Source organism: Thalia democratica, chromosome 4 (genome assembly GCF_965202585.1).
Source record: "Thalia democratica chromosome 4, ktThaDemo2.hap1.1, whole genome shotgun sequence".
Taxonomy (NCBI): domain Eukaryota; kingdom Metazoa; phylum Chordata; class Thaliacea; order Salpida; family Salpidae; genus Thalia; species Thalia democratica.
Window position 1 is genome coordinate 47449930 of NC_139168.1, and position 27680 is coordinate 47477609.

Genomic DNA, 27680 nt, shown 5'->3' on the forward strand with positions numbered 1-27680 from the left:
TTTTTTTTATATCTAAAAATAATGCTTATATAGTTTGTAAAAACTGTAGTATATGTCAAATAGTATCCACTCTTAATAATCTACTAGATTACAAATAAAATCCTTGAGTTTTTAATAAGTAACAGTTTTACTTGTAAATACAAATATGACGCAGTAAAATTTTTGTTACACATTTAAAAAATTAATATAGTAGTGGTAAATTTATATAAAATTTAAAGTGAAGAAAAGACGACTAGTATTTAGCTGATCAAAAAAAAGTAACTAAACAAAAAAAAATGGTTTCAGTTAACCAATTATTACAATAATATTTAAATGTTGTATAAATATCTTTTTTTAATGAAGCAATATTAACTAAACTGCATTTTTTACAATACAAAAAATGATAAAACAAAGATTTTAAGTTTTATAGTAACAGTTAGCTTAAAACTTCCAACAATGAAATCACCAAAGTTTTTTCCGTCTACAAATAATAAATTTTTAAAGAGTTAATTTTAAAGTTAACTTCTTTATCAAGCTAAAAATAACAATGTTATCTGTCCTAAAACCATCATTAATTTTAAACAACAAAATATTTATTTTGATTTTTCTTAAACTAGTTTAATACCTTTCAAAACTTTTTTTTTAATTATGGTAAAAAAGTAGGTTTGAATTTTAATTGAAGTCATCGGTCTATGAAAATTTGAAGAAAAACTTAAATTTATCTTTTAATATATTACAAGAAAAATTATAAGGAATTATTGAGTTATGTGCAAAAATAATCATCATCCATACAACAAAAAAGTTTAGAATGACATACGAGTTTAAACAGACTTCAACTATTATGATTAAAAACCCAGTACTTTTAATTTGTGTTTCATCTTTTCCATAACTTCCGTTTCTGTTTTCGTGTGGGAAGTCTTTTTTTGGTATATCGAATTTCAAAAATTCGCAGAGAGGTTTCCATCCTTCAGAAACTTTGAAAACTAACAGCTTGTCTTTTGGAACTTCCTAGTAAATTAATTTTATATCTGAAGTTTAACACATACTTCTTTTAAAACTCTATAAGTTCAGTGTGAAGTTTTATTTTTAATTAAATAAATGTTAAAATAAAAAAATAATTATAAGTTTTAGCTCATTAGATAAATATTTAAAGTTTAGTTTAGTATCGAACTTTTAAAGGAACAGTTATAGTCAAAACACGGTTTCTAAAGTAAAGTTGTTAGTTCTTTGATTTTTTGATAATATAAAGTATATGAAAAACATTAGATAATACTATTGAACAACTTGCAGTAAAGATACAATACACAACCACAAAGTTGCCTCAGATTAAAACAAAGAAATACCTAAAACCTGTTTTTAATAGTTAGAACGAACAATTTCTAAAAATAAAATAAAAAACTTGTAAAACACTGTTCACTTGTGACAATTCAAGTATTAGTTATAAAAAAATAGTTACAGAGTTAAACAAAATAAGCCAAATTTACCATGACAAAATATATTTTCATTTTAGTTAACTTAATCTTATTAGAATAAAAATTTAATCATAACCTTAAAATGTTCAGCTATAAAACGAAATTAAACATACCTTTTCAACTTTTTCATTGTGTTTATTATAAATATTTTTCAGCTCTTTAGAATTAAGTTTTTCGTTGCAACTAATAATTTTTGAATTTAAGCATCGTTTTACTGTGACAATTTATTATTATTTCCAATATATTGTATTTTTTTTCTATTTAAGTTCAATTCTAATTAATTTTGCATTACTTTTCTACAAAAAAAACTATTTTATAGTACTAAGCTCATATACATTATTAAATAAGATTAGTTTTTTTCGCTTTAAAATGAATAAAGTTTATTGATGGCTAATAAATATTTACAGCCTCAGTTGTATTAAAATGTTATACAAAGTGTTATTAACTCTAGCGTTTAAACACTTATAATTATTTTTTTTAACAATATAACACATTTTATGTATTACTTTTTGAATTTAAAAAAATAAGCACAAAAATTTTGTTTATTGACTATATTTTTGAGATTCGATTTGTTCATCTTTTTTAATAAATTACTTGACTTAGTTTTCTTTACGTTTATGCATTAAAAAAAGCCAAGTACTAAACTGCATCAAAAAGAAAACCTAATTAAGTTTATAGAAGTTTATGTTTAATATATTTTTGCTAAAATTACTTATAAGAAAAGTATGACTAATTTACAGATAAAGTCAAAACTTTTACCAAATATTAGTAAAACACAGTAAATTATTTTTTTCAAATGTTAGTATTAGTTTTTTTTTAGAGCACTAAATTTTTTTTTGTTCAAAATAAATGAAATTGAATGAAAATTTATTAAATTTATAACTTGAAGATTACAACTAAACAACTAAACTAACTTTGTCATTGTGCAAATTTATTTTACATTCGAGTAAAAATTTTAATAAATTATTTTAGTTTAATTAATTTTTATTTTCATAAAACTTTCTTGTAATTAAGTAACTAAAGATGCAACCAGTTATATTTTAGAATACAAATAATAATAAAAAGTTTTTGTAAAATAAATCTATCTTACAAGTAAGATCCATTAGCCTGTGAAGATATTTTGCAGTTAGTGACAGCTTAGAAAGACTGCTAAATACAAAAGAAGATTTCATTATATTTAGTTGGTTTTCAAGACTTTCAAACCAATCATTATCATCGTTACGTTTCATTAGAATTACCTATAAAAATTAAACTTTACTTATTGCATGTAACAGTAATTATGACTTGAAATTGTTAACGTGTTAGAAAACTAGTTTGTAAAAACTTATTTTGAGTTGAAAAGTCTATTTTTTTAATAATTTTTTTATATTGAATAGAAAATTAATGATATTTTAAATATAAGCAATCTTACAACTTTACGAGTTATGTTTTAAAATGCATTTAATTTAAATCTCTAGACTTATTAATGTGTTTTAAAGTAAGTATAAAAATAAATGTTAAAATTTTATTTAATGACTTCAAAAAAGATGTTTGGTTAGTTTACTTACAGTAACATTTTTTGTTATGTTTTCAATTTATGGTCTTTTTACAAATTTTTTAATTTATTTGCTAGGTACTTTTACTTTAAAAACAACTAATGTAGAAGCCTTTTCATTAAATTAACAAAAAAAATAACTAGAAATTAAACTTTTATGTACTGAAGGTTATAAGCTTTTGAAACAGATTGTCTGTTTTCCATGTAATAAAATAATTTTAAAATTAAAATTAAAACATAACATAAAACATAAAAATTCATTTTTTTGTTTTGTAACTAAAATTTAAATTTGACAAAACTATAATTAGTTTCATACAACATTGTTACTAAGTTGTTATTGTTGTTGATATTGTCATTATTACTATTATCATTGTTTTTAAATATATAATTAATATTTTTATTTTAGAACTGTTAATAATCATTAAAAAGGCTCATTAACGAAAAAAGTATTACGGATCTAGATAAATACAGTGCTTTAATGTGTACATTCTTAAACAACTTTGTTTTAAAGTGTTAATTCTTTTTTAAAAAATAACCCAAGTATTAACAAACTAAAAAAATCAGTTAAGAGCTATTAACTTTATTCAAATAATTTGAGGAAAACTACTAAAGTTAAATTAAGTTAATCAACAATAATAATTGTGTCCAAGAAGAAATTTTAATCAACAATTATACCATTTATTGATATAACTGCTCCAAAATTTATCTTAGTTTTGTAAGCATAATCTAAACTTTTAAATCTTATAGTAAAAAACCTAATCTCAAACTAAAGGAGTTTATATTTTTTTAATAAAAGAATAATAATAAAGTAGATCATTGATTTATCGACCAGGTGCATCAAATTTACTTTTGTATATATCAATAACAAAATAAGTGCTACTAAAACCATTAAAATATACTCTGATTAATAACTATCTTATTTTTAATGAGGTTAGATAAAATTATATAGATAGTCTACTTCACAACAAATGTATAATCGAAAAATTATAAAATAATTTAACAATTTAATACTTAATAATAAAAAAATAAATGCTAAAACAAGAAACATAAAAAAAAAAGTGCTTTGCTTTGGATTTTTGTAATATGATAAACTTTTTATAAAGAAGCATTACGAGCCCAAAAATTTAACTAATAACCTCCGCTGAAAAAAATTAAAGTAATATTTGATTTCTTTTAATGAGCAGTTATACTTTATATAAGATAAACAATTTTTAAAAGAAGCAACAACGTTTAAACTTTTTGTGCATTAAACTTAAATATAAGTACACTGTAAAAGATCTCTTAGGATACTATGTAGTATATTAAGTATTTTTTTAATAGAAATAAATATGTTTTAATTTAAATCTTTGCATTTTCTTAAAGCTAAAACAATATTGTCAGTCATTAAAAATGTAAAAGCTAATTGAATCTTTATTAGGTTAAGTTCTAATATATGTTAAAAATTTTTTTTACGTTAAGAGATATTTTCTTTAAGTTTTTTATTAATTTATGTTTTGTTTATACTTTAAATCAAATAAATTTAACATAAAGTTTATGTTTATTTAGTTTTTGTTATAGTAAAAAACAAATCAATGGACTCAGAATGCTTTTTTATAAAAAAAATTAAACAGAAAAAAATTGATTTTATTGCTTATCTGTGGTTTTCAATAATTTTTTCTAAAAAATACTCTAGTTAAAAAAACTTTTTCAAAAAGACATGTGTTAAAAAGTTTATATAGTTATTGTTCAAAATAGCTCACCTTAGCGTTATAATACAAAAAATAAGAATCGGAGATAGCTTGGTTTTACATTGACCTTTTTATAACTTGTTTAATCAATAAATTCCACGGCAGTTGATTTTTTATAGCCAATTTTGAAAAAATTAATACTGAGTATGAATTTAAAGTAGGAAAAAAAGGTTATATAAAATTATAAAAATAAATAGTAAAGTAAAATTTAAACAAGCTGTTGGTCAGTACATTTTGTAAATCAAATTATTTATTTAAACATATTTAGCACAACCTTAGCATCGGGGAACGCTTTTAGAATCTCTTTCCAATAACAACATGAAGGAATATCGCATGTTACATCAACATCAGTATACATTTTAAGAAAATCTTCTGTACAGGATCCTTGCACTAAAATTTTCAACCAGTCATTTCCAACAAGTCCAAAATTTTCTTCAGCATCATAAACAATAAGTCCAAGCGTTCGAAGTGCTTTTGCCAAAGATTTTGTACCGGTTTTAGGCAGTCCAGCAACTATGACTTTCATTATCTGTATAATTATAACATTTATCATATTATTACAAGTTTTGTTTTTTAGTTATTATCATCATATTCAAAAAAATAATTATCATACATTTTTTCAAATACTTAGTAGTAGTATAGTAACTGTATATAAAGTTCGCGTTTTAAGTGATAAAAAATTTAAAGTTGTTTATTATTCAACCTAAATTTATTTTGGCTTGCTTTATTGTATACTTTTTAAACTTTTTAGTACTTATAGTCTGTGACTATTTTAAAGTTTTATATATATGGTCTAAAAAACCACTCTTTAAGACTTAAATAAAAACGACGTGGTATATAATGGTATATTAAATAAAAAACTACTTAGTATTCATTTGAAAAACTGTCGAACAAAAATAAAGCTATTATTTGTAAATTTTATAAACTTTAATTCCATTTTCGTTTGAACTTAATTTTTGGTTTTTAATATAAATAAATTTTCACAAAGAAAACAGTTTATCTATAAAACATTTTAATAACTATTTTCCAAAGAAGAAAACAATGTTTCATATAACTTTAAGACATTTAATTACCAAATGTTATTGTAGATCTGCTAACAACAATTTTATTTTGTTCGTTATAAGCATTATAGCTTGGCTGCAATAAACAGCTTACAAAACATTTAGCATTGTTTTTCATTATTATATAGTAAGTTATTTAAGTTTAAAATTTTGTTTACCAGTTTGTAGTGCTGCAATGTAAAACTTATCTTTCTTTAAAAGACCTTAAAATATTAGTAATACAACAAAAAATTTAAAATTAACTAAATCTAAAAATTATAGTAAATTAGTAAACAAAAAGTTTAAATCAAATATTTAAAATATTTAGTCCAAATAACCTACTTTAAGTAGTTTTTTAATACAATACGTTTAAGCTTTTCAACCAATTTTAACTTTTTAAAGTAAGTATATGAAAAAATTGGAAATCAGCAAGTATCCTCATATAATGGTTGATATCTTAAAATATGGATATTTTGATAATCTAATAATTTTTATAATAAGCCACTATTCAAAAAAAAAATTTTTGCAGAAGTATTACCATGCTTACAGTAATAGAAAAATATTTTTATTCACAAAACTTTAATTAAACGATTAAAATATGATAACCGTAGATAATTTATCTAAACAAAAACTATGCTAAAACATAAGTAACGATTAATATGTTTATTAAAGTAGCATACTAAGTAAAATAACTTAATATAAAAATTAAAATTTTTTAAAAAGCTTCTGAGTTTTCTTTTGTAATAGTATTATACTATTAATAAAAAATGAGTTTTGAGAAGTAATTAATGTGGTTTTCCTGTAGTTTTAAAGACTGACTACTTGTACGTGATGAAGTATTTCTAGTGATTTAATAATTTCTTAATTTAAATAAAAAATATTTTTTTAGAACATATAAAACGAATGATTATAAATACATGTGCAATACTTATGTTCGTAAGGTAATAATATCAATAACATTTTGACTTTTTTTTGTAATTTTTTATATTGATTATCTTTAACAACGTAACTAACCTAAACGTCAACAAAAGAGCTTGGTAAGTTAAAAAGCAAGGAAAGTTTTGAACATAAAAAGTAGTTTTGAACAAAATAATTGTAATTTACAGTAGTATTACAAAAGTGTAGGTTGTAAGGTAAGTTATATTTAAGTAAACTATAAATTGATTCAGAGTTTTTCTAAATCAATTATCATGAAAAAAAAATCTTACTGGTAAAATTGAACTAAAGTTGACAGATCTGTTTAAGACTAATTCAAGTTAATAGAAGTATACTGGTGAATTTCTACAACTGATATATACATATTTTTTCTTAATGTAAATTATACAACCTAAAAAAAAAAGTTTAACTTATAAAACAACTCAAAATTTAAGAAACTTCTGTACGGGTAGCTGTCAAACTCTTGCATGAGCGTACAAAATTGCACGAAGACACTTTTGCACGAGCAGACAATTTTGCACGGATTGAATTTTTTTTTTAGTTTTTTTATTATAATAGTTTTTTTATTTATTTATTTTTTTTACTATCACCGTGACCCTTAACTCTTACGCTCGGTTGGTAACTTTTTTATTTATTTATTTTTTTATTATTTGTTGTTTTTAATTTTTTACTATCACTGTTAGCCCTAACCCATACCCTTGGTCGGTACTCGGTAGCTTTTTTTTTTTACCTGATCAATTTTTAATTTTTTAATATTTTTTAATCATAACTTTTATTAGTTACTTTTTTACTATCACTTATACCCCTAACCCTTAACCTCGGTCAGTAACGTTTTTTTTTTAAGGAATCTTTTTTTTTCTATTTTAGTCTTTTTTTTTTCTGTCTTTATTTTTATTTTTTTTGTTTATTTTTTCTGTTTTGTCTTCGTGAAATTTAGTCCCCTCGCGCAATTTTGTCTTCGTTCAGTTTTGACCCGTTCCCCTTCTGCACAGCTCATAAACAAATTTTTAACAAAACTTTATGCTACCAAAAAAAAAGTTTTTCAGAAAATTTTTATCATTTAACATACTATTGTTTACTAAACAGTTTTTATAGTACAACAAATTACGAATTATGACTTAAAATTTAAAGCTTTTAAAAAACAGATACAATATCTTAAAATATTTAGTTTGCATATGTGTTTATTAAAGTATAAGACTATGTAAACATATAAATTAAATACAGTTTAAAATAGCTTTATAATTCTACCAAAAAACATAATTTAAGCTTTAAATTTGTAATAGTAAATATCTTTTTACTTTTTTAGTCTTTAAATATTAGTTTTTCTACAGTAATTACTACTATTAAAATAACGAAATTTCAAAAGTTTTTGCCGAATCATTTCCGTTGATAAAAGTAAGTAAGTGTTTTGAAAGCATTACTTAATTGATGCTTTTACAGTATTTACTTATATTCTCTATTAAACTTTATTTTGAAATCAATTTTTTTTAAATTTGATAGTGTTAATAGTTTTTGAGACAGTTATTATGAATAAATTAATAAAACTAGACTTTAAAATTCTTAACTAGTTAGTAAGAACTGTTTAATTGTATAATTTCTAAGGGTACTATAGTTATAAATTAATTGCATATAATAAAATAATAGATTAAACATAATTTTTTTTTGAATTTTCTGTCTTAACAATATTAAATAAAGTTGGATGTTATTACTTTCAAATTTGATAATAAATTAGATTAGATAATCTTTTTTAGAATAATTTATCTTATCAATAAGTAAAACGTATTTGTAGTACACCGATAAAAATACTATTTAAATACATTTTTTTATAACAATTAACACTGGTTCACATACCATACTAATTGAAAATTGTTAATTTTATTTGTCATTAAAAACTAGTATATGTCTGAATGAACATATAAAATATTCTTTAAATTAAAAAGTTTAAATTTTTAACATTTTAAAAACATTTGAACTTGTTTTTTGATAAAGTAATTTATCTTATTAAAACAACTTGAATTATTTACAGAATAGTCATGTTTGAAAAAGAAAAAACAAATCTTATTTAGCTGTGTTCTAAAGTACTTCTTTACTAAAATAAAATCGTCAAAATTTGTCCAAAAAAATAATCTAAAATAATAACACAAGTAGGTATAAAGTTTATTTTCTTTTAAAGATAAAAGTAAGTTTCGTAGGTTTTCAAAATCAAATTAGTCATTTTTTTCCAATTTTACCAAATGTTAAAAAACAAACTTTTATTTTGTCTAAGTCTAAAAAGTTTTACTCTAAAATATGTATTTTTGAATCGTTAAAGATGAAAACTGCTTATTTAATCAAGATAAGTAGGTGAGCTTAAAACAATAAATATTAGCTTATAAAAGAAACGTAAAAAAAACTTACTTTTAAATATTATTTATAAGTAAGTGAATCTGAATAATTTTTTAGGTCATATTTACTAGCAGGGTTTGTAGGTAGTAAGAATTCTGAACACTAACAATACCTTTAAAACAATTATTTTTACTTTAAATGTCAAGCTCAGTTTTTGTAAATAAAACGTATTAACAGTTACAATTCTGATTGCCTGAATTAAATATTTTTCAACTCAAATTTATATTAACTAGTTGATCTATTTCTTTGTTCTTTTTTATTTAGAAAGTTAAGTGGTCTGTGTTAATTTTAAGTTTAATGAATGACAAAAAAGCGCTTAAAATACTTGGATCTAGAACCTGATGCACGAAGAACCTTTCAGTTATCGAGTCGCTCACCACGGATACCTTTTAAAGTCTTGTCCAGGACATTATTAATTTGCTTTATAATATATTATTTGATAAAAATCTTTTATCATTTTTTTTTAACAACAGCGTAGATTCACCAAGTGTTTAAAAATAAGCACAATTTGTCAAAAAAGAAAATTGTAATTTATGTTCTCTTTATGTTTCCAGTTTGTTCTAAAAACTTATAAATGATGTCTAGTTTTTTTCAAATTTATTAATAACTTTGCAGAATAAGGCAAATCTGTATAAGTATATTTTAAATGTTGTTAATACTTTTTTTTTTTTAAATTTGATTCAAGTTAAGCGTCTAGTTTTGACAAATTTAAGCAAAAAGTAAACGTTTTATAATTTGTATTTTGTATGTGTAGAAAATTTATATTTAACGACTCTACATTGAAAAAATAAATAGGAGAAAACTCCTAAACAGTTTTAGAAATGGTTTTTTCTAATAAGTATAGTTTTCAAATTTAAAATAAGAAAATTTTCCAAAATTTATCAATTATGACATTTTTAGTTAAAACAAGCAAACGCTTTTTTAGTATCCGGAACTCATTATTTTTGAAATCTTGCAACCCTGCTGGAAAGTATGAACAACAGCATTGTTGAGTTTATTACGTAAAATCTATGCTTTGTTTACAAACTGATTTAATTATTTTATATATACAGTACTTATTCACTTATTCGGCTACGTTTGGCAAGATTTTTCTGTAAACATGTCCGGATAACCGAAAATCCGGATAAGTACAAAAAATCAATTTTTTCATACAGTAATATAACTGCTGCATATAACGCAATGCATAATAAAAGTGTTATGGTAAAAACAAATACATATTACTTGTGAGTTATATATATTAAAATGATAAATAATGAAAGCTAAACTTTATGTTAATTTAATAGTTTTTTCTAAGATAAAGAAACATCAGACTTACTAACCCTCTTCAACAATATTAGTTGTTTTAGGGTCAAGCAAGTATAATTTATCATTTGTTATTCCATCTGCACTATTTATTAATTTCAAAAATAAATATATTTTTATAAGAGAAAATATAAATTCAATTCATCTGTAAAAACGAAAAATAATTTAAAACTATCTTCCTAAATAAATAAAAAAGATAAATAAAAAAACAAAAAACATATAGAAGTAAAACAAAAAACTTGACTAAGTTAAAAGTCAATTTAAAGGAAACATATCACTCCTAACAAACTAGTTTTTATTGGAAGTTTTTCTAAAATAGAAAGAATAGACGCTTTTTTATAGCTTTTTCACGTTATTCAGCAGAAAACTTACGGAATTTAATAACTTGTAAAACTTTTTCTGGCGTGGCTTTTGGCTGAAACCAATAATAATTTAATTACCAATAAAGAAAACTTTGAAAATAAAAACAAAAACTATATGTTATGTTTTAAATTACATTGTTTTAACAATTTCTAAACTGACTTACTTTACATGCAAAGATTTTTGATTACTAAATTAGTTTTGAATAAAGATAGAATGTAATCTTTAGTAGTACTATTACATCATAATAACGAACAAAATTTTAGAATTTGTAGAATTAAAAAAATTTTTTACAGCATGATAACTTAAATACTTGTATCATACAAAGTGTTGAATATAGAAAATTTTGAATTTTTCTCTGACCAAAACTGCCCGGATAAGTGAATTCCGGAGAAGTGAATAAGCACTGTACAACCAAAAAGCTTATTTCAGAAATAAGTTAGGTTTTTGTACGAAAAAAGTTAATTAAAAAACAGAGGCTTTTTTTATATAGTTCATTTAAATTAAGAAATATTTTGTGATCAAGTTTGGTTTGACAATCTTAGAGATAGTGCAAAAAGAAATATTTTTCGGTAATTAAAGGCAGACTTTAACATAAAATGTTATCGTGAATTTATATTAAGTTGACAAAAAGAAAATCTATGAGTCCATACCATAATCAGAAAAGAATTAGTTAAATCTGATAAACCTTTTATCACCTTAAATTCGTTAAAGAAAAGACTTAAATGTATTTGTGAAGTCTGAATACAACAACAATAGACATTAATAAAGTATTTATAAGGAATTTTTAGACCAATGATCACTTTGCCAAAAGGGATTTAGTATTATTTTTAAGGGTTTTTACAGATTTAAGCTTCTCACAACTCCAGATAAAAATAAAAATGGTTAGGAACCATTAAAAAACCACTATCTCAGTTTTTTACAAAACACAAATTTGAAAAGATCTTTTGCTTATAAAATAAACATTATCAATTCTAATTTAAGTAGTGAACAAAAATTTTATACTTTTGTGAACAAAAATTGTGAAATCATGTTTTGCTCTTTGTGTTACAAAATAAGTTTGAGTATATAACTTATGAAAAACAATTGTACACATAAAATAACTGAAAAAAATTGCAACTTAAATCACTGATAATTTTTTTTGCACATTAGATAACTTAGTTTTGAAATTATTACAGAAGGGCATAGGAGGGTGTGGTATGGAACTTTTTTTTATAAAATTATCATTAGCTTATAAACAAAAGTTTAAAGTATAGTCCAGGGTTGCTACGCACTCAAGATACTCAGTGTACTCAGGATAACTCTGTCTAGTTTGACTCAGGCCAGTTTGGTTTTTTATAAAAAAACTTAAAGATTTTAAGATTTTTTGAAAATCTCAGTACAGATTTTTTTAATTACTGGGTAAGAATTATTTGTTTCAATTCAATATTGTGATATTTACAGAGTTGCCACACACTAAAGATACTCAAGATAACTCAGAATATATTGAACTTCTAGAAAATCTCAGGATGACTCGCATGTTTTGATTTTTTTTACTCAAGATGACTGGATAGTTTTAATTTTATTTAAATCTCAGAATAGTTTCAAGATTTATTAAAAATATCAGGTCAGATTTTTTTAAGATCTTGAATGAGATTAAGTCAAACATAAATATAAGGTACAAGCAGTTTGCGCCAGAGGCAAACCTTGTTTTTTAAGGGTTTGAAAAATATACTCAGTATGACTCTGGACAGTTTAAGGGTCACTCAGGACAGTCTTTTTGACTCAAAGAGTGGCAACTCTGTATTTACAACCAATTTTGTTCAAGACTTTGATTTTGAAAAGTTTATTAAGATCAAAATACTATATATATAGGGTTGCCACTAAACCTGAAATCCTGGAAGTTGATAATGAATGCTAGAAAACCTAGAATTTGAAAAATTTTGAAAAAAAACCTTGAATTTTAAACAAAAATCACCAAAATACCCTGGAATTTTAAACAATTTTTATGCGTAAAGTAGTGAAATAACAAAATGACACAAAAAATCTATCTTATAGATATAATTTTTTTGTCATCATCAAATTTTATTATTATTGAATAATATATATAAAGTAGCTTTGCAGTATTTTTTGACTGTTGTTATACTATTTAACACAGTTTTTTACCTTAAACTTAAGTTTAAACTAAAAATAGACCCAAAAATGTGTACTTTTAAAAACCTGGAGAAACTTTGCAAAAAATGTTTGGTAACTCAGATATAATAACTATTATACTTACACTAAATAAAAAAATTGACAAAGTTTTTAGTTTTTATTCATTACATTGCTTGAAGTAGGGGTAGGGAGTACTTGGGTGATGTCTGCTGTACTTATGAGTACATACAATTTGGATGTGTTTTTACTTCATTAAAAGGAATCTGAAAAAAAAAAATCAAAAAAAAAGTTTGCCGCCCAAAAAATTAATTTCACCCCCAAAATCACATACTTTTTGATTTTTTGACTTAAACAGTAATAAAATTACTTAAACATGTACTAGACTTATAATTTATATCTTAAATGAAAGCTTATAATTATAGGCATAAATTAAAGACATTTCAACTGCTTTTGTTGTATTATGATGTCATTGTTACACTAAATATGCAAATTTTGTCTATTAAATTGTACTTTTTTTTTTCTACTATAAAAAACATTCTTCTGCTGTTTTAATTTTAGTTTTTTGATTAAGAATATAAAATGTGTCAAGTCAACTAGGCAGAAAGATATTACTGATGTAATGTCATTTCAATTGCATGTTGATATATATACATAAAATACATTTTAAATCACTTTCCATTATTAGAAATTCTGATTATTGAGATCACCTGTCTAAGAAGATCTAGACTTAAATATCATAGAAAGTGCATGTAAATTTATTAAAATTAGTGTAATTTTATTTTTTAAATTGAAGAATTTTTATTTAATTAAACATTAAATGGTTATCTGTATTAATTTTTTTTTGCTTCAAGTATGTTATTGTTTTCAAATTACTATTAGTTAAAGTTTATAAACGGGTTGCCACTCATTTTTTCAATTTTTTTTCAGGTTTTCCAAATTTCTTCTAGGTTTTTAAAAGTTCACATTTTTGGGTCTATTTTTAGTTTTAAGTTAATTTCTATGAAAGAAACTGTGTTAAATACTATAAAAATATTGAAAAAATACTGTAAAGTTACTTTAAATGAGTTTTTTTTTTTTTTGATGATGACAAATAATCTTAATTATATGATAGATTTTTTGTGTCAAATCAAAATTTTACTACTGAAAATATTAAAATTATTAAAATTCCAGGTTTTTTTCAAAATTTCTCAAATTCAAGGTTTTTTCAGGTTTCCAGGTAAAGTGGCAACACTGTTATAAAGTATTGTACATCTAAATAAATTGAAACTTAATTTGTTAGTTTGTTTAAATGTTTTAATTCTCTAATTTCAAAGCTTTTTATCAAATCTTTTTTAGTTTTAAACTCATAGCAGTTAATTGTTATTGTATTTACTATTTACTCATACAAAATACTCTCAACAATTATAATTTCTAATAACGGAAAGTGATTTAAAATGTATTTTATATATATATCAACATGCAATTGTAATGAAATTACATCAGTAATATCTTTCTGCCTAGCTGACTCAACACATTTTACTCAGTCTCAGTAGCTGACTCATTAAACTCATCAAAAAATATGTGATTTTTGGGGTTGAAATTAGTTTTTTGGGCGGTAGACTTATTTTTTTGAATCATAATTTTTTTCTTCAGAGTCTTCTTATTGAAGCAAAAACAAATCCAAATCATATGTACTTGAATGAATATTACAATATGACCAAAAAAATGTGCTGTACTCCCTACCCCTACTAGAAGTACTTTCAAAACTATTGTCAGCAAGCAAGTTGAAGTTCAAGATATAGTTATTATATATAGTATTAAGATAAAGACAAAAAAATCTCAAAGAACAATTGACATACCTAAGGATGATTTGAGAATTTAAAATGTTATAATTTTATTACTGTTCAAATTAAAATGAAATTTTTTAAGATTGTTTTCTAAAGGATTTGAAAAAAATCCGTAGACTTGGGACAGTTTTATGACTCAAATAGTGGTAACCCTCATTGTTGCTAAGTCAGTTTTTATTAAAAAACATTTTTTTGATGTAGTCGTTTTTGTAAAAAGTTTTCCATGCAAATGTATGAAACAAACTTTTGTATTGTTGATATCAAAATCATTGTTAATTACCTATTAAATTAAAAACTCATTAAATCTGTCTTCTGTTCAAATATATAGGTTTAATCGTTTGCTAACAAAAGATCCTAGTGAAGTAACTTCACTGGAATGTACATAAAAACAAATTGTACAGTAATCTTCCTTTATTGTACCAACATATGTTTCTGTGTCTTAACGAATCAACATACTTCAACCGGGTTGTTAATGGAAAGAAAAACAAAACAGTTTTTCTTTCCATTAACAACCCGGTTGAAGTATGTTGATTCGTTAACACACAGAAACATATGTTGGTACAATAATAGAAGATTACTGTACAAATTGTTTTTATAAATCTTCTTCATTAAAAAAAAGACCTCAAGTTTTTAGGAGGTAGTTGTTAAAAGAAATAATTGTAACAACTAAATGGTTGCCACACACTCAGGGAACTCAGGGAATCTCAGGGAATTTTCAAACTGTAGAAAATCTCAGGGAAACTCAGGGAATCTCAGGGAAACTCGGGGAATTTTGGCATTTTTCTTTTAACTCAGGGAAACTCAGGGAAGTTTTGATTTTTTCTCTAAATTTCAGGGAAGTTTTTGAAAATCTCAGGGAAATTTTTTTCTAGATCTAGAATGAGGTTTAGTTAATCCAGTTTCAATATTTTGTTCAAAAGTAGTAATTTTTATTATTTAAGTGGTTATTTAGAATTTTTTTAGCCTTGCGGCTAGTTTTTCAATATTCTTAGTATTAACATTGTAGTTTTTTTAAGTTTTAAATTTATATTTACTTAAGTAAAATCAAACAGTTTAGAGAAACGAAAGTTTTTGTTAACTTTTCATTGAAAAGTTCTAATAAACTTTTTATTTTTAGTTACTTATGTAGTTTAAAAAACACTATGTTGTACTATTAGTTCTTATTTTTTAAATAATACAGTTATTTGTTATTTGTTTACAACTACTTGTTTTCAGTAAAAAAAAATTAAAATGAATACAGATTAGTGTTGTATTACTTTTGTTAAAAAAAATAGAGGTTAAATTTTTGTTTATAAATAATAATTTCAAAAGTAGTAGCAGTAATGGTAATTAATTTTAAGTAAGCAAGTATAAAGATTTAACAAGAGTCCTTAAGGCTGTTTTTGTGCTTTACAATGGCCAGGCAAGTGTTGAACGGGGCTTTAGCTTAAATAAGGAAGTAATATCAACTAATATGGGAGAGATGACAATAAGGTCTCGAAGAATGATCAAAGATCATCTATATGCAAACCAAGCACAGTTGAACTAAGTTCTGAATTGTTAAAATTTGTAAAATCTTCTAGGGCCCAATATTTGGCATATCTTGAGCAACAGCGCTTTGCTAAAAATGTTCCAAATAAAGGTGATGCTTTGAGCAAGTTAGGAGAACAAAAAAGTAAACTTACAAAGCAACTCAAATGTTTGAATGAAGACTATGACAAATATACTGCAGATGCCAACAAACAGTCTGATTTAGAAGCAATGAAAGAATTATTAGCAAGAGGAATAGCTGCTAAGGACAACGCAAATAAACTTGAAAATAAAATTAAAACTATTGATTTAGAAATTGCATACTTAAATAAACAGTATTAAGATTTTTTTATTTGGTAATGTGAAATTGTTTTAAAATCAAAATTATGTTTTCAGTTATTTAAAATAGATTGTGTATGAACATCTAAAGACATAAAAAAAATTTAATTTTAGATTATTTTGTATCAGTTGTTAGGTATTAAGTTGTACTTTGATATGAGATATTTCTTTAGCTATTTCTTTAAACTTTCTTTTTGCAGGTTTTTTTACAATAATGTTAAGCTTTTAAGTTTTATTTACTGCATTCAGAACAGTTGCTAGGAAAGACATACAAGTCATAATGAATTTATTATGTATGCATTTAAGTGAGTTCTTCATGTGAAATTATTATTATAGTATAATTAAATTTTGTCAATTAAAATGTCAAACAAATTAAACTTTATTCTTTTATGTAGAAAGTTAACTAACAAGTTTACACTAAGTTGTGCAAAAGTTTAGTTTTTAATTTTTAATTGGTTTAAACCTTTTAAGATTGAGTTTTTGAAAACGTTTTTTTTCATAAATTTAATGCAGAAGCATGCACATACAACCTTCCTTTTATTATTAAAGAAGAAAAATGAGAATGAGGTATTAATAATTAGTTTTAGAAGAGAAATTTTTTTTTTTAAGATTTGAAAAATACTCAGGGAAACTCAAGGAAATTTAAGGTTACTCAGGGAAATTTTTGGTCACTCAGGGAAGATTTTTTGGCTCAAAGAGTGGCAACCCTGCAACTAAAATAAAAATAAAATTTTATTAACAAAATAAAAAAGTATTTAAACAATAAGATTGTTGTTATCAAGTTAAGATTAGTTTATTTTCTTGTTTCCATTTTTGTTGATCTATTTTAAGCCACTTAGATCAATTCAATATTCAACCAACTGAGAGTAAAAACACTTTTTATTATTTCTAAAGTTTACTTGGCAAACTAATAATACTGTTAATAATAAGTATATTACAGTAACTATTAGTTATTTGTTATAATAATGATTTATATTTAGTGAATACACATAAAGGTTTTGTTTGTCTTCTATGGTTTTCACAATTCTAATTTTTTTCAGAACTCTGTGGGATTGAATAAAATTTTTAACAAATCTGTCAGTTGAATAAAACAAGTACTGTGCAAATTGTACTTGAAATTTTATTTCAATTTATATTATCAGAATAAGTAACACAAATTTTATAATAAGCTGTGTAAGTAGAGTCATGAAAAATAAACATAATAAGATGTATCAAAAAATTATATTTTTTTAGATGTTTCTTAAATCTTCTTTATGGTTTCTTGAATATATAGGTCACAATTTAATTTTATTTTTATTTGTAAAATAGATAAAGAATAAGTTTTTACATTAAATACATTCATTAAAATTTCAGGTATAAAATCTAAAAATGAGTAAAAGTGAAGTTATTGTTCCAAGAAATTTTATTCTTTTGGAAGAGCTGGAAGAAGGCATTAGAGGGGGTGGTGATGTCACTATCAGTTGGGGATTATTAGATGATGATAGATCACTGTCTAACTGGAATGCAACAATTATTGGACCACCTAAGTCACCATTTGAAAATCGCATCTACAATTTGAGAATAGAATGTGGGCCAAATTATCCGGATATAAGGCCCAGTGTACGTTTTATCACAAAAGTTAATTTAAACATGTGCAACAACAGTACAGGACAAGTAAACTGTCCTTATTTGATGCACTGGAAAAGAAGTCATAACATGAAGGGACTGCTTCAAGAAATCAGAAGAATCATGGGTCACAAGGACAACAAGTCCCTTCACCAACCTGCTGAAAACCAATTTTTTAATTAGTTTAGAAATTGCCTACACCTAAAAAAATGTAATTTTGGGTCCCAGAAAGTAAATTTTATCATCAAACTGGAACTTTTTATAAAATATTATTTTTGAACTTTTACATATTTCATAGTTTTTTAGTTGCATTTTTGAAGTTACATTCAATGTAGTGTTAACAAAACATTAGACAAAGTTTATACCTTAAGTTTTTGTTTAAGTAACTTAACTTTTTGATTATGAAAACTTTGCAAAATAGTGTTGTATACTAAAATTTAATTTTATCTTAGTGAATTATGATGTGAGAATTTTATCGTGTTTGAAGAAAGTTTTTTATGAATAAAACTAAACTTTTCCAATTTTTGTAAAGTAGTGTTGTCTTCTGAAACATAGATGTTACAATCACAACTAATAAATTTTGGTACTAAATAGTGATCTAAAGTCTTCTATTAGATGTAAGTAGTTTTGTTTTATTATATTATTTTTACTAAGATACTAAAAGATAAGCGTGAAGTAGTTTTTCATCTGAATTTTTATCTACTCTTTATTTAATGAAAAATACTTATAGTTCTTAAAAAGAAAAACTTTACCAAATTAAGTTAAGCTTTTACGAAATTCTGTAAATTTTAATAAAAAAAAAATTATATTTTTTTATTTGAAATAATAAAATCTTTTTATAACAAAAGTTGGCTACCTTTTATAAATAACAGGCTGATTATCCTGAAAAAGTTACTTGTTGGGCTGCACTTTATAAATAAAAGTCTTCAGCAAGCTTCAGTTATATTAAATAGTTGTACTAATCAAGAAAAAAAAAGTTATTTTAAACAACTAATGTAAAATTTGTTAAGCTGTAGTAATTGCTAATTATAAAGTTAAGAGCCAATTTTTACAGCAAAAACTTTTTCTACTATTTATAGATAGTATATTTTAAGCAGGTAGCTGTCAAATTTGCACGAGTGTACAAAATTGCACTAGAGAAAACAAAATTGCAAGAGCACAAAATTGCCCAAAGATACTTTTGCACAAAGACACTTTTTCACAGACTATTTTGCACGAGAGGAAAAAATTGCACAAAGATAAAATTTCACAAAGAAAATTTTGCACAAAGGGTCACTTTATTTAATAATTTTTTTATTAGTTTTATTATTATATATTTTTTTCACTATCACTGTTACCCCCAACCCTTACTCTTGGTCGGTAACTTTATTTTCTTTTTGTTTTTTCAACAACTTATTTGTTAGCTTTTTATCTATTTTTTTTATTCTTGTGCAAAAATGACACACCGTGCAAAATTGTAACTCGTTCAAAATTTACCCTTGGTGCAAAATTGTCTTGGTGCAATTTTGTCCCTTTGTGCAATTTTGTGCCCCTGTGCAAAAGTATCTTCGTGCAATTTGGTTCTCGTGCAATTTTTTTTGACCCGTTCCCATTTTAAACAGTTCACTTTTGGTTTTGTAAAATAATTTACTAAACATCTCTCCTACTAAACTCTTTGAGTTTAATGTTAATAATTCTATAGAAAACTTTCTGATTAAAATTTCCAATATTTGTATTTAATATATCTTATTTAAAATAATTATTTTTTTGTTTTATTGGTCATTTAAAATTATTAAATATAAAATGTTGTTACAAAATATGTCTAGGACACAGTCAAATTGTGTTAATTTTTAAACTTTCACCTAATTTTAGAGTTTGGAAGATTATCCAACATTAACAAAAATGTTTTCTCAAAAGTTTACAAGCACTTTTGTATTTAACTTTATATTCGTCAAACATACTAATAACTTTAAAACAAGGTATTTTTGCAAGTTAACTAAAATTACAAAGCAAAACTAAAATTTATAATTTATAAATGTTTTACTTTTGTTGGGTTTATTTATGTAAACAAGTCGAAACAAGTTAGTAGAATGCATTAGTTGCTGAAAACAGTGAATTTAAAGGAGTTAAACAAAAAACTTTTCAAAAAATAAAAATAAAAGGTTTGTGACAAAAAACTACACGTTGTAAAGTATTAGCTAAAAAAGGTATCCTGTTTTGTTTACAAATATGGATACTTATAAGTAATTTAATTCATTTGCTTTCTGAATAGTCCATGTCCGTAGAGTTTTTTTTGTTTATAGATTATTAGTTTTCAACTTTTTTGTTGTACACACAACCTTCTAAAAATAGCAAGGAAAACATTTAAAAAACTTTATGTCTTTAAATCAAAATAAAAAAAATGGATAGTAAAATTTTTGTATTGGAAACTTTTAACAGAAATAGCTTTAAGTCAATATAAGTTAAAATTTTATTTTCTTGAAAAGTTGACTTCTAGTAAGTACTTACAGTTTTGATTTAGGCGCCAATGTTGATTTTTGTAAAAGCATTCGAAGCCTGCCCATGCTTCTAAATTTCTACAAAATACTTAATTGTAAAAGAATGTTTTGTTCCCTTATGACTTTACAAGACTGGTTTTTTACCAAACAAAAGTTACTAAGTTCAATACTAAAAGTTATATCAAACAAGATTACCAGGTAATAATTTTTAATATTTATTTATATTCAGTCAATACTTGTATAACCTTAGTGTATATTCAAATAAGTTTGTAGAAAAAGTTAAATATTTAAGGGTATGGGGGTAAAAGCATATAAGGGTATTGTATATAAAATGAAAGGTTATAAGTATAAACTACAGTTAATTTACAAATGATATAAAAGTTTGAATTAATTTAAGATATATGGTAGCTTTTTTAAAAGTCCGATACAAACATAGAAGTAAAATTTTATGTTATATTTTATAACATGTTTTAAAGGAGTAGGTGATAAATATACACAAAGATACACTTTAGCACAAAGGGACATTTTCGCTCGAAGATATTTGTGTACCGGATTTGAATGTTTTATATTTTAATATTTATTTTACTAATTATTACCAATTTATTATTATTTTTTAGTTTTACTGTTACCTCTAACCCTTACCTTCTGTCAGTAACTTTTTATTTTATTTTTTTCTTGTTTTCCTTTTATTTTATATATATATTGTTTTTTTTCTCATTCAAAAATTACCCTTAATGCAAAAGTGACTCTTCGTGCAAAAGTGACCCCTCGTGCATAAGTGTTTTTTTGCAAAAGTGTCTTTGTGCAAAAATATCCTTTTGTGAAAAAGTGTCCTTTTGTGCATATTTAACCCTTAGTGCTAAAATATCTTTGTACGTATTTGACCTGTTTCTGTTTTATAGAGATGAGTAAAATCTTCTTGAATTCAAATGTTTTTGCTAAATATGATTTCCTAAGGTTATATTAATCATGTAAAGTTTTTTATTGTATTTTTCTCTTCAATATATGGTTTTCTGCCCAAATATGAAAAATGAAGGCATAAAATTGTGGTAGACAAAATTTTTTTTTAGTTGGCCTGCAAGATTTACTTAAAAGTAACTTGAATATTTCAAACGTGTTTAAAAGTTTTAATGAGCCTTGTAATTTTTGGAAATCTTTACAATTTTTATTGTACTGTCCATTTAAAAACACATCAAGAGCAAAGTTTTTTCTTTTTACGTTCAAAAACTTTATTTTATTTGATTTGCACAAGATGTTTTTAGGCTAAAAATATATCAAACACCAGATATTTCTTTAGCTGTGTGCTGCCCATCCCTAGTGTATGGGATACTTTTCTGTTTACAAAGTTTTATTAAATTAAGCATACATTAATTAATATCTAATGACTATTTGTTTCTCACCTTCGTATTGTCTAAACTCCAAGTCATTGAGGTACAGAATTATTAAAATTTATGCACTGTAAATTTAAGGGTTAATACCTTGTGAAACTAAAAGATAGCCAGAGTAACCAAAAATTAGCTGAATTATATCAAACTTGCTTGAGTTTATTATATAAATGTGGTAATAGTGAATGGTGACACATGATGAAATCATTTTAGAAGAAGAGCAGATAAGCTACCTACACATAATTCTCTCTCATACTTATATGTCTGTTTAGAATTTTTAAGTAGCTTTAAGACAATTAACTGCATATTTTGAAATAATAAACAATAACGTTATATTTAGCATAAATTTCTCTGCATCCAATATGACATCATCACACGTTAACCCTGGTAACAGTCAAAATGAAAAAAAGTTAACTGTTTATTAACTATGAATACTAAAAATATCATAACAATAATAAAAACCTTAATTTATAAGAAGATAAACATTTGAAAAAAATATGGGAGGAAAAGTTAGAAAAAAATTCGAGCAAAAAAGGCCCCAATTTCACCCGCAAAAGTCATAAAAACTAACAAGATTTTTGCAAAAAGTTTCAAACAATCCTTAGTCATTTTAAGCTTTTCTTAATTTAGTCTGAGTATCAGCATAGTTTACTAATTAACCTTGAGATATAAAGGGTTGCCACAAAGTCAGGAAAGTCAGGTAAAACAAAAAAAAAGTACAAAAGTCAGGAAAAGTTATAAAATTTGATATAAACATGCTATAACAAAAAAATTATTTACACTAAATCTTGCATTTTGCTAAAAAGTTTTGCTTTTGCAATTAGTTTTTTTCAGAGCCTTAAATTGAGTTTTTGAAATAAATTTAAATCTTTCAAGTCTTTGTTTATGTATTTTTTAAGAGGTTTCGGTTAAAAGTTTGATTTTGAAAAGTCAGGAAATTTATTCAGTTTGATCTGAGGAACTTTGGAAATAGTCAGACTTATAAAAAGTACACACATGTATAGAGCACGCTTTTTTAGTGCTTAAAGTTTTTAAAAGTTAACCAAAAATATAGTGCTTTGCAAAATTTTTTAATTAGCAACCTCAAATTTTTAGGAAATGTTTTTGCTTGATTCGAAACTATTTCTTGAATGAATTTGTAAAATAAATTAAGAAAAAGAAAATGTGACAAAAAAAGTTATATAACAAAAAAGTCTATCTGATATTTTTAGTTTATTAAATTATTATTGAAATAGCTTGAAAACTCTAAAGATAGTTCTAAATAAAATAGTATTCTTTATTTGTGCCTTTAATGTACAACAGAAAGTGGCAGCCTTTTAAAAGTTGTTGTTCAATTTTGCTAAAAAAGTTTCTCCAGGCCACACTGTGTAGAAAATGTCTTTTGTGGGCTGCAGGTGTTTTTAAATATTTGTACTCAAATATATAAATAAACCATCTCAAACCAAAAATATGGGTTAAATGATAATTCAAGTTCCAAGAACGCAAGTTCATAATTTATGTTACAATACCTTAATGAGTAAAATATATATTTGAATAAAATAAAAAAAATGTTGTGGACCCAATTAATAACATTATGATAGTAAAAACAAGATTGTAAAAAGTAATTAAATGAAAAGAATTGAGATTACTAAAAACTACTATATTTTAAAACTTATTTCAGCCATATCTCATAAAATACTTACAATTTTGCAACAAAAAAAAAAAACGGTTTGTAGGAAATTGATAAGTTAAGAACTGTGTTTTTAATAATTTATGTCTACAACTTTTTGAGATATGGCCTTTAAAATATTTATTGAATAATTTTATGGTCAGTATTTAACAGTTTTGCACCTGAAAATATGATGCAATAAGTTATAACAGAGCTTTAGTAAGGATTAATTACTAAATTTAAGCCTAAATTTAAGCTTTTTTACCACAGAAAAAAATTCTTTTTAATGTTTATTAAAAATAAAATTTAAGCTACCTCACTGGTTGCAGATTTTGGCTTAAATGGCCAGATTTAGTCTCCAGGTCACAGTTTGCTGGCCCCTGATGTAGAGCCTTTTTAACTGATTACTCTTACCCTCAATGTCTCAAAAATAACTTTAATTTAAATTAATGGTAGAAATCAACTAGTAACTTGACTAGATACATAAAAAATATGGACTAATTCCAAGAATACCATTTTTTAACATGACAACCTTATACCTTATAATGTGATAATCTTGTAGGTGTCAAATTTTTACAGAGAGTGTCAATTTTGCACTGACAAATCTCATGATAGTCATAGTTTATTTTTTCTCAAGTTTTTAAAGTTAGTTGATTAAAAAATTTAGAATAAATTATCTTAAGACATAACTATCTTGTTTCGATAAATTAGATTAATATCAAGTTTGAAAAACTCGAGTAAAGTTGTTATAGATTTCTTTTTATTAGTTTAAATTGAATATTTATAATTTGAGATATTTAAGAAATTTATATTCGATTATATTATACTTATACTCAAAACACAAAATCAGAACTGTAAATAGAATATTTTGCTTATACAAGAAATTCAAGACTAAGCTAGTAAAATATTATATTTTATTTAGGTTACAGAGTAGCGTTTTGGATTAGCAGAGATACTTTGAATGAAATTCAGATTCACTTTGTATATAGAACTCATCACTGATATGCGCAATGTTTGATCCCTCAATTGTGATGTAAGGATATGTTAAGCATACATAAGGCAGTTGGAGATGGACATTTAAAACTTGCAACCAACCATTTCAGATATAAATAGAACTGCAAGCTGCTCTAAACCTATAAAAATATTATTGTCATTATTTTAGAAATTAACAAATGCACTGCAAAAAATTAAATTTACTAGTTTAGTACTTGCCTTTTTTCCCTGCTATGTAATAAAAAGTCTTAATCTATGAGCATTAGATGATTGATGGAGATCAAATTATTACTTTTGTAAAGAAAAGTATTGGGTTTTTAATATTTCAAAAATTAAAATACAATGCAAACCAATTTATAACATTTTAAAGAATAAATATTTTTTATTATAAAATTGAATAGATCTCTATACTTTTTTTACACTTAGTTTTTTTACTGATTTTTATCAATAACACGTTCCTATACTTCTATTCAAGGTTGCCAAAAAACCTTGAATTCAGGAAAAACCTAGAATTTGAGAACTTTTGAAATCCTGTAGTTTTGATCAAAAATCACTAAAAAACCTGTAATTTTGAACAATAATTGCTTTAAACCTTGAATTTAAAAAAACTTTTACATGTTAAATGATAAAGTTACAATTTGACACAAAAAATCTATCGTATGGATAAATTTTTTTGTCATCATCAACATTTTTTTTATTCCAAAACACACTTTAAGAAGCTTTACGATATCTATTGAATGTTGTTATACTAATTTACACAGTTTTTTACCTTAATCTTAATTTAAATCTAAAATTAGACCCTATAACGTGTAATTTTAAAAACCAGAAAAAAAAAATTCGCCAAAAACATTTGGCAACCCTGTTGTACTAGAAATGAAGAGATTTTAATATGTAAAATGTAAATGTTAAAATAAATGACTTTATTTATTTTAAAATTATGTAAAAAAGGCACGTTTGTAATTTTAATGTCTAAAAAGGAATGCAATACTACTTTCAAGGTAGCTGGAACCCATCATAATCCTGCTGGTTTTACTCAGTACAAACTTCTCATTACGGTAAGTTTTTTTATTTTTTGAGATTTATTATAAAATTAGTTGTATCTTCTTTTTACAAATACTTTTATACATATAGTGTGTTGAAAATTTAATTATCCATTTTAGTTTATTATGGAAGAAACTTGTGTTGTTATTTTTTAGAATTTTATTCTTTTAAAATACTGTGACACTTTTTTGATAACACTTAAAAATACTACTGCAAAGAAAAAAGAACGCAGTTATACTTACAATAATAGATTTATAAAAAATATTTTTGAAATATTATACCTATATGTTTGTTTTTAAAACGTTGTAGTTGTTAATTTACTTAGGCTCTCAGAATTTCCTCTTAAACTAAGATTGACTTAAACTTAGATTTATTGTAATAAATTTAATTATAATAATTTTGATAATTATAAAGCTGTTTTTTGTCAATCAGACTTTTTTTTTCTAACAGTAGCAACTCTATAGTTAGCAAATAAGTATGAGAAACTGAACAAAAAACCTTTAAAAAACAGGTGATAATGAATATTAAGATATCTTCTTTACTTTAAAATGCAGTCTAGATTAGGGTCGGGAAACGTTTTTAGTCAATAGACCAGATGTGACAAAATTTAGTCCTTGGCAGGCCGGAGCATTTAATTTCTTCAAAAATTACTCAATTATTCAATTTAATTTCACAAAATACTACGTAACGTTTTGTTTTTTCATTTTTTATACAGACCCCATAAATATCTAGTGTAGGTTTCAAATATCCCCTCAAGTATACTAAAGACCTTTTATTTTATTAGTTAACTTTACTTTTAAAATGTTTTCCAACTGAATTTAGGAACATAAGCTTAATTTCATATGAACTAAAATAAGGTATAAGTTATTATTAATGTAACCATTAAGATTTCAATCATAAAACTACTGGCAATACTATATAACATTTTCCCAAGTTTTAAAGTTTAAAAACCAACTTACAAACTCTTAAGTTTGCAAGATCAAAAGTTAAGTTATATTAAATTAAGAATATAAATTGCGTTACTTACAGTAGAAGAAAGACATATTTTACATTAAAAATAAATTATTCATTTATGTTTCGAGGTTTTTAAAAATTAATCTTTAAAATTTATTCTTCAACTATTCAATACATTCTAAGCTAGAAATGTTCCACTAATGATAGCTGAAGATAAAATAAATAAAAAGATTTGGTTTCTTCTTTAAGCCTGATTTAAAAAATGGTTAAGTTTTTGTTGAATACAAGCTTTTAAGTATATTTTAAAGATGGTAACTTATTAAGATAGAAAGAATACAAAATATACTTAGTATTTCATATGTAAGTATAATTATTGTTTGTGAAAATGACAGGTGAAAATGGCCATAATTTGTGTGTTACTTAAAGAATCCTTACTAAATATAATTTAGTTAAGCTAATTTTGTTAAAAATTTATTGATTCATAAACATGTACAACGTACATGTAACAATATGTCACTCAATTAATCAATGAGATTAATGAGGTCCTAAGGTCATAAATAGGTGAATCACTTTAGTGAACATGTTGTATAGTCTTACTAATCTTCAAATTGCATTTTATAGCTTTTCAATATTTTAATTAATTTCTTTTTGGGAGGAGAAAACTAAAAACGTAAAAAAAAAAACTCAATACCTAAAATTAATACCTCAAATGTCTTGAAATGTCCCTTGCAATATTTAAAACAATCTTTCGTTAGAAGTTCTTTAAATTGTTGATTTAAAATATTTTAATTATTTGATAAACAAAAATAAAGATTTTTTTATTTTTTGTTAAAGCTTTTAATTACAAAAAAAAAGGTTGTTACTACAGGTTATTTAAATTGTGCAAGGAACTTTCCTGGAAATTCGAGGTAATTTCAACAAGTTAAGTATTTTTCATTGATTTCTACAAGTTTGCCTTATGTTGTAGAATTTAATCTGAGCTATCAGATATTTTTAACCGCTTAACAAAATTAAAAGTTACTTTCAAGATATAAG

At 24.1% G+C, this 27680-nt stretch overlaps 3 protein-coding genes across 5 annotated transcripts in view; 2 read left to right on the forward strand and 1 right to left on the reverse strand.

The window, feature by feature from the left end:
• Window positions 1–441: 441 nt before the first annotated feature.
• LOC145833406 (uncharacterized) lies at window positions 442–5238 on the reverse strand. Its single transcript, XM_082940584.1, has 3 exons — window positions 4987–5238; window positions 833–987; window positions 442–460 (listed from the first exon to the last, which is right to left on the reverse strand). Exons 1-3 carry the CDS (start codon window positions 5236–5238, stop codon window positions 442–444), a joined length of 426 nt encoding a protein of 141 aa, XP_082796710.1.
• An 11532-nt stretch (window positions 5239–16770) lies between these two features.
• On the forward strand, window positions 16771–18599 carry LOC145834191 (ubiquitin-conjugating enzyme E2 variant 2-like). The gene is made up of 2 exons (XM_082941564.1): window positions 16771–16847; window positions 17896–18599. The coding sequence occupies exon 2, from the start codon at window positions 17911–17913 to the stop codon at window positions 18328–18330; it is 420 nt and encodes a 139-aa protein (XP_082797690.1). The 5' UTR covers window positions 16771–16847; window positions 17896–17910; the 3' UTR covers window positions 18331–18599.
• Window positions 18600–18634: 35 nt separating this feature from the next.
• LOC145834170 (ribosomal protein S6 kinase-like 1) overlaps window positions 18635–27680 on the forward strand; it is a 37118-nt gene continuing 28072 nt past the window's right edge. For all 3 annotated transcript variants that reach the window (XM_082941537.1, XM_082941539.1, XM_082941538.1), the window contains exons 1-2: window positions 18635–18764; window positions 24580–25705. In XM_082941537.1, the coding sequence (XP_082797663.1) occupies window positions 25565–25705 (141 nt within the window). In that variant the 5' untranslated portion in view covers window positions 18635–18764; window positions 24580–25564. The remainder of the gene's footprint in view (window positions 18765–24579; window positions 25706–27680) is intronic.